At 42.8% G+C, this 11762-nt stretch overlaps 1 protein-coding gene across 2 annotated transcripts in view; it reads right to left on the bottom strand.

Moving 5' to 3' along the window:
• Nucleotides 1–254: 254 nt before the first annotated feature.
• TIMD4 (T cell immunoglobulin and mucin domain containing 4) overlaps nucleotides 255–11762 on the bottom strand; it is a 32626-nt gene continuing 21118 nt past the window's right edge. The window contains exons 5-9 of one of the 2 annotated variants that reach the window (XM_040241447.1): nucleotides 9522–9568; nucleotides 7851–7944; nucleotides 6472–6511; nucleotides 5474–5493; nucleotides 255–667 (exon numbers count right to left, since the gene is read on the bottom strand). In XM_040241447.1, the coding sequence (XP_040097381.1) occupies nucleotides 657–667; nucleotides 5474–5493; nucleotides 6472–6511; nucleotides 7851–7944; nucleotides 9522–9568 (212 nt within the window). In that variant the 3' untranslated portion in view covers nucleotides 255–656. Of the gene's footprint in view, nucleotides 668–5330; nucleotides 5494–6471; nucleotides 6512–7850; nucleotides 7945–9521; nucleotides 9569–11762 lie in introns of those variants that run through there. The other variant, XM_040241446.1, reaches the window with a different exon arrangement.

Here is an 11762-nt window from a genome sequence, read left to right as displayed (position 1 = left end):
GTCTGGGGTGCCACTGATATTCTGCATTCCTAATAAGCTCCCTCCTAGTTGATGACAACAGCTGTCTGAGGCCCACATTTTGCAGAACAAGGGTCTAGAATATAGATTTAGTAGTCTATTCTAATGCTGGAAGTGAAAGTGTTAGTCACTCAGTCAAGTCCAACTCTTTGAGACCCCATGGATTATAACCCGCCAGGCTCCTCTGTCCATGGAACTCCCCAGGCAAGAACACTGGAATGGGGAGCCATTCCCTCCTCCAGGGGATCTTCCCGACACAGAATCTCCTCCCTTGCAGGCATATTCTTTATAGTCTGAGCCACCATTCCGAAATTAAATTCCCCTTGGGTCCAATTGCAAAGTCACAGAAAAAAAAAAATAATTCCTGTAGTAAAGCCAAGTGCAGGGACACTATATTAAAGAACTCAAAGGAGTGTTGCTTTTGATCTCCAATTTAGTTATGTACTTGGGCTGACCAACCATCCCAGTTTGTCGGACACCGAGGTAGTAAGGTTCTTGCGTGCCAGAATTTTCAGTCTTAAAACTGGGACAAATTGGTCACTCGAATTAATGGCGGCAGCTCTAAGAAAGCAGCAGTCAAGCTTTGCACTGCAGTGTCCGATTCCTCCTGTCTTGGAACAGGAGGGAGTCCTACAGGGTTAAGTGTGTGCTGGGAAAGACAAGCATAAGGGAAAGAAATGTGAGTTGCAGGCCCAATAAGAGCTTAAAGAATGTGACTTCAAAAGAGTAAAGAATCAAGCAGATCCAAGTGGAATTAGAAAATTCTGAGAAGATTATCATATGGCCATAGATACTCTTATCCTATCACCTGGGGCTCCCCAGTGGTAAAGAATCTGCCTGCTAATGCAGGAGACACAGTTTGATTTCTGGGTCGGGAGGATCCCTTGGAGATTGGGAGTGGCAATCCACTCCAGTATTCTTGTCTGGAGAATCCCATGTACAGAGGAGCCTGATGGGCTACAGTTCTTGGGGTTACAAGAGTCAGACATGAGTGAGCACAGCACGCAGTATGTAGAGATAAATCTAGGGTTTGTGGTTTAGCTCTCTTCTAACACTGGCTTTCTGTATAGCCCAGTTGGTAACCCGTTCCTCTTCTCTGGGCCTCAGGTTCAGCAACTAAGAAATGGGAGTTGAATCAAAGGATGTGAAGGGTTTTTCCTGACTCCCCATTCCCCGAGGATTTATGCAACAGGAATAAAGCTACCACTGCAGAAGTACGCTTTAACAGCACAATTAGATAGTGAACCCACCTTCTGTTTTGGGAGCAGCCATCTCCAAGGCTCCCCAGGATACTGCACGGCAGCGTTAGCTTCCTCATATTCAGGAACACTTCCCTTTGCTGACCTTTGATGCTCAGAGAGCTGAGAACTTACAGTTCTTTCTTTCTTTCTTTCTTTTTTTTTGAGACTGTAACATGTTTACAAATCTAAATGAAACTCTATCTCAGACCCAGCCTTTTGGTTACAAGTGGCTTCCTCCTTCTGCTCTTGCCTCCAGGCAGGGAACCCACTTCTCAACTTTTTGTTTTCTTCAGAGAGACAGAGTCTCCCCAGCCACCCATTGCAGGATTCCTGTTAACCTTTCATTAAGCCTGCTGACAGCTGGCTTCATTTCTTCATAACTTAGTTCAACACATTCCCATTTCAATGGGTCCCACCTGGCTTCATTAAGGTTCCTGCCAGCTTCTCCACTAGCAGCTTCCTCCACAAATGCAAATAGACTCTGAGTAAATAATATGGAGAGTGGGGAAGACTGAGTTATAAAGTGGTTGGCACTGGAGAACCATCATAACTCTCAGGTTGTCCTGGATCTGAGTCAACTAAAATCTAATTCAGACCAACTCCGGTCAATGCCTCAGTTTTAAATGTGTGAAATCTTACAAGGGCGGTCGAAGGACGGGGTAGTGGTTAGAGCATGGAGTCCTTCAGGCCTGTTTCCAGACCAGCTCTGTCACAGGGGTAGGACTATGAGCAAATTCTTTCAGCTCTTTCTGTTTTACTGTTTTCTCAAGAATAATATACTTGTTTCACTGGGCGGCTGTGAGGATCCAGTGATCTTGCCTTCATTTTTTTAATTGGAGGATAATTACTTTACAATGTTGTGTTGGTTTCTGCCATAGAACAAGGTGAATCAGCTGTAAGTATACATATGTCCCCTCTTGATTGTCAAGGTTGATACAGAGTAAGGGTTTATCTTCCTGTGTTATACAGCAACTTCCCGCTAGTTATCTATTTCACACACAGTAATGTATATGTTTCAATGTGGTAGAGACCCTGGAACACAGCAAATGCTTCTAAGGAGGAGATGTTATCTCTTTCACTTAGCCTAGAAAGGTCCAGGTTGCAGAATTAGGCTGCTTCTAAACCCTCAAGGCCTGACTGTGGGCCTACCGTGTAAAAACAGCTGTCAGAGCTCTGCCTCCAGTAAAGTCTTTCCTTATGGAAACGCAAACATGACGCATGGTTCCTATGCGGGTTTTGTCTCATTTAAATTTTTAAGCTTCTTGAGGGACACGATTCTCTCCTCTGGGCCAACCACACAGTAGATATTAGGGGGTTGTTTGTAGATGCTACGAATTCATCCTGATGGCACAGAGAGGGAAAGAGGAACCAGTACCCCAACTGCCTGCTCTGATCAAGGAGTCTCGGGGTGAGAATTCTGGATGTATTCGTTCTCTATCCTGTGACTCCCACCCTCCACCCCCTAGATCTTTGAATCTCCCACTGGCTGCCTTGTTCCAGTTCGTGGCCATCCGGTTGGAGGATGTTATTTGCTAAGTGTGGTGTGAGTGCCTGTAAGTGGACACACAACATTCCATGTCAGTTTAGGCCACTTCACTCCCACGTCTTCATTCCTCCGTATCAGCTGCCTGGCCCCTGAGATCCCCACTGCAGCCTGGGGCAGAGCCCAAGGGTGTTTCCTCTGAGTCCCCTTGAGTGGAAAATAGGAGACAGGAATCTCATATCTGCATTTGGAAGATTCCTCTGCCACAGCATGGAGGACAAATTGGAGAGGGAAAGGAGCGAAGTTGGTGAGTGTAGTTAGAAGCTACCCTAAGAATCCAGCAGAAAGTAATGCTAGCTTGACTCAGGACTGATAATGACTCCACTGGGACCTTGGCCATTGGCTGCTGGAAACTACCACCCCACCCCCACCCCACCCTGTTGCCATGCCAATCATCACTGGGCCCTAGTTACAGAAGAGTCTTTTCTTAAAATCTCCACCTTCCTGTTAGAAATTATATGCTGCCATAGTTCTCAAATTCTAGGGCACATCTTAACTTAGAAAAATTAAAACACAGATCTCTGGGCTCCTCTCTGAGGTTTCTGAGTCAGTAGGTGTGAGGTGGGGAGGAGAATGAGTATGATTAACAGGTTCCAGGAGATGCTCGGGTTGCTGGTCTGAAGTGCCCAGTTTCAGAACCAGAGTGAGAGCAGTGGTTCTCACCAACCACTCAGAGCATTAAAAATAAATAAATAATAAAATCAGATGCCCAGGTCACACACCCCAGATCAATTACCAAGAGACCTCCTAAAGGGTGGAACTCAGGAATCAACATAAAAATTCCGCAGATAATTGCAGTGTTCAGCTAGGGTTCAAAGCTACTATCTAGAGGCTACTGGAGGACATTCTCATTTGTAAAATACTGTGATTACTCATTTAAGTGTTTCTGAATCTGATCAAGGGTCAGAAACATACTTGGGAAAAGATAGTAGATGGCTCCTGGCAAAACACAAATATACTCACTGAGCTGAGATATTAGGTTTAGGGAGCATGGTATTTGCTGTCATCTTTTCTAGTCAGACCCAAGTTGGTAGTGGTATTGGTGGTGGTTTGGGAAGGTGGGTAGGGAGCATGAGCTAAGTTAGGGTGGGGTGTCTCACTAACCCACAAAGTATTGAAACCTGACTGTTTATACAAGGTCATCTAGTCTCACCCCATTTTCCAGATGGGGACACTGAAGCCCTGTACCTGATTCTAGATCCATAGCCCCCCACCCACCCATCCCCAGGTTCTAAATCTGAATTGAGCCTGCTGGTCATTTCCAGTAGTTTGAGTTCACACAGAGCGGAAAGCCAAGCCAAATAAAGAAGCAACCCGTGTGCTGCCAGTTATTTCCTTCACTTAGTCCAACCTTGCCACTCATCTTGGCACCAGGTGAGTGAGGCAGAAGGCTTGCTGCCCTGGGCAGGTGGTTCTCCAAGTGCTCAGGTGAGAGGAGGTGCTTTTATTAACTGCTCTATTTGTGTGAACTAACAATGGAGGAACATAGAGGCTGTTGTGGATAGGTCATAAAACTGGTATTTTTTTCCCTCTCTTAAAGTAATGTCAAGAGAGTTAAAATATAAAGCATGGCTACCTGGAAAGACTGTGTACCTGTTTCATGAGTAGCTACTGTGCCAAACATACCAGGAAGTATTCCAAGCAAATTTCTTTCAGCCCCAGCTGACTTTCCACATTTCTTCCCAGCCAGAGGCCTCTCACTGAGATGCACATTCTTTCTTTCAGTCAATGACTGCTTGTTTTAACCTCTCTCCACGGTTCCTCATGCTACCAGCTCTGAAAGTGTTTAAATAAGCCTGTTCTTACTGAGGAGCCAGTTCCCATGGACTATATACTTAGAGAAAATGATCTGGACTGCCTCAGTCACACCATCCAGGGAGTGGCCCTGTTTGAACATCCACGTTATTCACCTTACCTTACTGTGATGAACTCTTGCTGTTTTCGAAATTAAATTCCCCAAGCAAGAATAAAGATGAGACACTATTGTCATCTTGAATGAGTGAAGTCACTCAGTCGTGTCCAACTCTTCGTGACCCAGTGGACTGCAGCCCACCAGGCTCCTCTGTGCACGGGATTCTCCAGGCAAGAATACTGGAGTGGGCTGCCATTTCCTTCTCCAGGGATCTTCCTGACCCAGGAATCGAATCCAGGTCTCCCATATTGCAGGCAGAGGCAGGCAGACGCTTTAACCTCCGAGCTTTAAAGATACATAATTGTGAATGGAAAATAATAGAAAATCTGGGCCTTTTAGAGGTAAGTCAAAATGATGGTGTAATTCCACAGACTTTGTTTTAAATGTTTTTAAGTTTCAGAAGTGCCCTGAGATTGAATGGACTTCCTTAGGTATGATAGTGAGTTCACCATCACTGGAGGCATTCAAGTGTATTGTGGACTTGTGACACTACAAGTCTACAGTGTCACTACTACAGCAGTGACACTACAGAGATGAAACCACGAGACAGAGAAAGCGTGGTCTCTAAAATAACTTTCACTTGTGAAACTAAAGCAAGACGCATCAGTGACACCAATGCAATAGATGAATTCAAAAAAATTCTAAGACTTATTTTGATGATTCACGTATCATACCCACATCGCCAGTCCTAAGAAAAAGGGGCACATTACAGTGTGAAAAGACCATCTTCATCTTCTGTTCCACTGAGGACATCTTTACCTTCTCCAGCATTGTCTAACCTGTAAAGAGAGAAGACAGCCTGCTGATGAGAACACCAAGACCAGCAAGCGATGGATGCTGCTAAATTACAAAATGACTAACCAAGGAGTTAAAATGGCTCAGAGTCCATCCAGTCCAAGCCTCTTATTTCACAGATAGGAAAACTGAGGCCACAGGAGATAAAAGGCTTTTTGCCTATCTACTATAATAAGGAGATTTAAAGTTGTGTTGCTGCTGCTGCTGCTGCTAAGTCGCTTCAGCTGTGTCCGACTCTGTTAGCAAGACATAAAAACATTATCTAAATGTATTTAATACAGTTTACCAGGAGGATCTCCAAGTATGACTTTGAAAAATTACCTTGCTAACCCTCAATTTCCATACTTATTGATATTTACTTATTTATAGATATTGCAGTAATGATGAAATTATTAATTGAAAACAAGTTCTTAATCACAGTTTACACAAAATCCTTTCATTTCTTTTCCAAAAAAGCTATGTAACAGGACAGATATGCAAAATCACTTTCCAGAGACTCTTCAAACTGTTTTTTTAAAAAGACAAAACAAAAACTGGTCCTGTGGCCTAATTTGGTAGAGGAATTAAATCCCAGGAATGAAACTGTTTATGTTTTTTTTCATTTTCCATGCTGCCAATGCTCCTTCAATGAACTCCAGTTTAACAATGACCTTTTGAAGTGAGTCACCCAGAGCTGAGCAAATAATGGGTAAAATGGCATATCACTTTCCTTCTTTTGTGTCATACTTCTGTTAATGCAAGCTGCTAATATATTTGCATATTGGACAAACACCACAGTGTTATCCAAGACAAAGGTTAATGTAAGCTGAATCCCCACAACTTTTTTACCTCTAAGGCCACATCTCTCTAACTCTATATTTAATCAGAATGCAAGCCCAAGGCATTAAACCACTGAATAGTATCTGATGGCTTGCAACAGCTTGTACAATCATTACAGCAATCAGTCATGCAAGATCAATTACCTGGTGTGTTTCTGGAAACAATTGGCTTTCATGAATTTCCCTGAAAAGACAAGGCCATGTTAGAAGCAGAGTAGCTGTGCTTATGTGAACAAAATGCTGGGGAAGCACAGAGCAGCCTTATGAAGAGCAGAGGTGGTCCAAAGGTGGAAACTTAGGAACTGGATTGGCAGAGAAAGCCACTCCTTTCCCTGAGCAGATGATTGCTTCTTTTGGCCCCTCATTACTGCCCACCAATTACAAGATTGTTCCAACATTATAGACAACAGTTTTAAGTTCCTTATTTTTGGCCATGCAGCATGGCTTATGGGATCTTAGTTCCCTGACCAGGGTTTGAACCTATGCACTCTGAATTGGAAGTGCAGAGTCTTAACCACTGGATCATTAGGGAATTCCCTAAGCTGATTTATTCTTAAGTTACTTAAATTCAGTTACTCAGTTGGGTTTTAAAACACTTCCTTAGGACATATACCCAGAATTTCCCAAACTGTAACATGACTTTGTATTATGGTTAATGGCAAATGTCCACTAAGCTCCAAATTTCCTTTTGCAGTGTTCACAAGGGACAGGTGTAGAGACACATAAGTTTCCCTATTGTTGCTCAAACAGGCTGAGATGATTATTGCTAGTCAGTGATCTCACTTACTACCAGCTTCTATTAACGACTATAGAGAAAAATTTTCTCATAAAATGTGCCTGTACTTTGCATGAAAAGGATAAACCCTGGTTCATGACTTCCTTATGCGTTGCATTAAAACTTTTTTTTAAGATGGGGGAGGGCAGATACAAGGTTGTGGACCAGCTGGAGAATCTAATGACAATCATGGACCCTACCCCCTGAAAAATACAGATGTGAACATTTCAAGGAGTTTACTGGTTCCCTAGAGTTCTATCTCTGGATCTTAGGTTAGGAAGTTTTATTTTAAGCAAACAAATAAGAAGACTAGGATGACTCATGGCTCTCTTCCTGGAGGCATTCCCAACCAGAAGAGTCCTCCACCCCAAGACAGTGATAAGACAGTACTTCCCATTTAAAGGAGTCAGGAGGATGAAATGAATTAGGAGATGTCAAAAATACAGCATCAGAAAACACACAGAGTAAGTGTCCGATAAACAAAGGTGCTCTTATTTTATGTTGTTTTTCTTTCCCAAAACATAAACACTATCAGGAGATGATGCTCAAAGCCTTTGGCATCTCAGGGAGAATGAGTTTACATGTTGTCCTCCTTGATAGATGAAGGCAATGATAGAAGTGGGACTCTAAGGAATGGGGGAGGTGGAGAGCAGACAGGGGCAGGAAGCAAAATCCATCCACTCTCAGATCCTCCTGGAGTTTCCAAAACTCTGAAAGGCTTCCCCCGACCTGGTCCTGCCCTCCTTACCTCGAAGAAAAAACGCCAGAAGCAATGCCAACAGCACGAATCCCAGGGAGGGAGCAATGATCATGAGCAGCTCGTAGTTGCTGGTCATTCTTATCTGGTGAGACACAGGGAAGCCCCTTGGCTACTCACTTCCCAACATTACCCTCCCTGTTTGCCATCGCCAGCAACCTGCCCGCGGTATCACCCTCTCCCTGCAGCCCACCACATTTTGCCCAATGCACTCAAGAACAAAGCCAGCCTTACAAGTTAAACTTAAAAAAAAAATCTTGGAGAATCTGAAACGTTTTACCCAGAGCTCCCAAATTTTCCTAACTCTTAAGCATCAGGCAGATTGCTGTGAGCTGTGCTCTCCACTGTCAAATCACTTGGCCGGCCATCGCCTAAATCCTTTCAGTTCAACCTACCCTGTTCAGTTCTTCTCTGCTTCCTGGCTGACTTAGACTTCTAGAGGTAACCAGGTAAAAGAGAAAGTGGAACTCGATTTCAAGTTTTATGCAGCAGTGATTCTCAAAGTATAGCCAAGGATCCCTCCATGAGATCAAAATGATTTTCAGGACACATTATTTGCTATTTGCACTGTCATTCTTTCATGAGGGCTGCATTGCAGTTTCCCAGAGGTTGCGACCGTATGATCTGTGATGTGAAGGTGTCGAGGCTCTGATGATGTAATATGAAAGCGGACATGAGATCCTCTGTCCTTTACTGAGCCAGACATTAATAAGACTTGTAAAATGTAAAACAATGCCACTTTCCTCACTAATATTTTTTTCATTCAGGAAAAACTAGGTTATTTGTTTTTGTTTTCTTGGCCACACCACACAGCATGTGGGATCTTAGTTCCCCAACCAAGGATCAGACTTACACCCTCTGTATTGGAAGCATAGTGTCTTAATGCCTCTACCACCAGGGAAGTCCTGGGAAAATGTCCTTATTTTTCATAAAATATTATTTGCATTAACATATTTGTTATCCCTTTTAATGAATTCATATTGTTTTTGATTTCTCAGTTCTAATTTTTAGGAATATAAAGGGGTCCTGACACCAAATAGTCTGAGAAGCATCGCTCTATGGGCAGCATCCAGTTCCCTGGGGGCTATACCAGGTCCCATTGGCCAGGCCAGGCTGCATCCCTTCAACTTCCAGTCCCTTCTCCTACAAGACAGTAAACGCAGCACAATCACCTCTCTTTGAGGAGAGAGAAAGGGAAGAAGGAAGAAGGGATGAGACCTTCACTTTTCCTTTATAGGCTGTTAATACTGCATGGATGCCCATGAAGCAGTTTGAATCACTTCTGTAATAAAAATGAATGACGGATAAGCTCAGAAAATGAGGGATGCTGGTGACAGGTGTTGGTGCTGTAGGATGTCCCTAATCCTGGGCCACCATAGGGACCACATAATAGTTTCAATGTTTATATATATATATATATATATATGCACACATATAAATATGTATTTCTTTTTTTCTTTTCAAAGCATCTATACATATAGAAGTGATGGTATCAGTGTCATTTCTGCCAAGAATGTCTACAAATCCTCCACTATTTCATAACGGTTGTAATGCATTTTGCCCTTGGATAGATATGCTCCCCTAATCCATTTCTGCAAACGTTCATTGTGGATTTTAAAACTCTAAGTCATATGCTTCAAAATACTTCACACAAATTTTTACCTGTTCTGGTTCAACTTCATTTTGCACAAGAAATGATGTCTCAGGTGCTGAGGAGAAAGAGAAAATAATGCTTATATTTCCTATGGGAGAATAAAATGCTACATCCTGAAAGATTGTAGTTGATGTGCTTAATCTTTTAATCCCGGTTTTCCTTGTTTTGCATAATTTATTTATCCATTTTTGTTTTGATATGTTTCTATCTAAAGCTCATCTGCTGTCTAATATTATCCCCCAGGAGCATTTCCATTTTATAGATGGGTAGAGTGAGTCATTAGGCAATTAGTCACCAGGCAATTGAATCTAATTTTTCTTTAACCACCAGTAGTAAATTCAGGACTTTTATCCTGAAAGAAAATTTTTCAGTCTGTCGGTTAACAAATTTTTATTAAGCGTTTATAATAGGCCATGCACTATTCTAGCCACACTATTGACCTTCTCGATGGAATTTACAACTTAGTTGTTGTTTAGTTGCTAAGTCTTGTCTGACTGTTTTGCGATCCTATGGACTGCAGCCCGCCAGGCTCCTCTGCTCATGGGAATTCCAGTCAAGAATACTGGAGTGGGTTGCCATTTCCTTCCCCAAGGGATCTTCCTGACCCAGGGATCGAACACTTGTGTCCTGCATTGGCAGGTGGATTCTTTACCTTTGAGCCACCAGTAAAGGCTCTTTAGTAAGTCCCTTATAACTTAGTACAAACAACCAAATTTAAACAAATACTGTGAATAGCTGGAAAAGTAATTGTGCAAAACTCTGGGCAGAAATAGTATAAGACGTCAGAGGGATATATCATAAGGATGGCTGACCTGTTCTCGAGGGTTGCATTCTTGAGAATGTGAAATTTAAGCTGAGACATGGAATCATTTATTTATAACATAGTTGAGTTCAACCAGGAAAACAGAATCTACCAAGTGCTAAGCATGGTTCTGGGTATTATAAGAATGCAGAGATGCATATGGCATGACCCCACCCTCATGAAATTTACAGCACATTAGAGAAGGGTTGTTGTTGTCCAGTAGCTAAATCGTGTCAACTCTTTGTGACCCCATGGACTGCAGCACCCCAGGCTTCCCTGTCCTTCACTATCTCCTGGAAGAGATAAGTCTCAGATAACTCAAAGCTAAGTTAGTCTCAGAACTGAAATGAGTCTCAGATAACTTGAAGCTTATTCCTCCTCGTGACACTGGGCCATTGCCTGGCCCAGTGTCAGCAAACTGGGAAGAGCAGATGTGCAAGGCAGGGGGAGAAAGGCGAGGAGCTCAAATTTAGAGTCACTGATGGAAGGTACCCCAGGAACAGTGCAAACACTGTTTGCATAATAAGCAGCTGACGGATTTGAATCTGAATCAAACTGGGGAAGAGGTTGGAGCTGGAGGTACTGCTTTGGGAATCATCAGGATCCAGGGAGCAGACGAAAACCTCAGAGTGTACAAGAAACCCAAGGGCTGCGTGTTCAGAAGAGGAAGTCAAAGGAGGTGGAGGAGAAGGAATAGGAAGCAGGGAGAGAGCAGGGAGTGAGAGCAGAGTCTCAGGGCAAGGGAGAATGTCCAGCAGGGATGCAAAGTCATCTGTGCAAGAAAAACTTCCCATAGAATCAGAACACAGAGCCACACATAGAGGAGGCCCGAATGTAACAAATACCCAGGCTAATCGTTCTTGAAATTGATCACTGTTTTCCCCAAGCTTCCTCACACTCAAAGCAAAAGGAGAAATGTGACAGATTGTGTAAGGTTTATAATTTGATACAAGTGAGCATGTTTCAAGGGAAAGTGACTTGTAGAATGCCTAAGAGCAGAAAATTTAGAGGGGGGAAATTCAGCATGTTTTCATATCCTACAACTTAGTTATAATGTTTTTCTCCTAGCTATTATTCCCTAGAGCTGAAAATTTCAGGTAAATATTCAAAATTCCTACCCTGGTCTGACAAAATCCTGTTGTATTACAATCATTTGTGATGGGTAAACCCAAAACTGAAACCATCAAAGAGAAAAGCCAGCCTGGGTCAGTTTTGTTGGGACTAATCTGTATTTTAAATTGGAGTCTTCTAAATGGAGACAAACACTGCTGAGTGTTACCAAACAGTACTTTCTCTTCTTCTCTTTCTCCTTTTCTTCCCCCTCTTTCTTCTGAAAATTCCAGAAACCCGAATGGAAACTGTCATAGGACTGCAACGTTACACACCAAAAAGCAACAAGAAACGCACATCGATGGTTGGCTTTTCCTCCTTGTGAGCAGCAGCAATG

The sequence above is a fragment of the Oryx dammah genome, unplaced genomic scaffold (assembly GCF_014754425.2).
Source record: "Oryx dammah isolate SB20612 unplaced genomic scaffold, SCBI_Odam_1.1 HiC_scaffold_5, whole genome shotgun sequence".
NCBI classification, from domain to species: Eukaryota; Metazoa; Chordata; class Mammalia; order Artiodactyla; family Bovidae; genus Oryx; species Oryx dammah.
The sequence above is the reverse complement of the archived record's forward strand: the minus strand, read 5'-3'. Positions and strand labels throughout refer to the sequence as shown.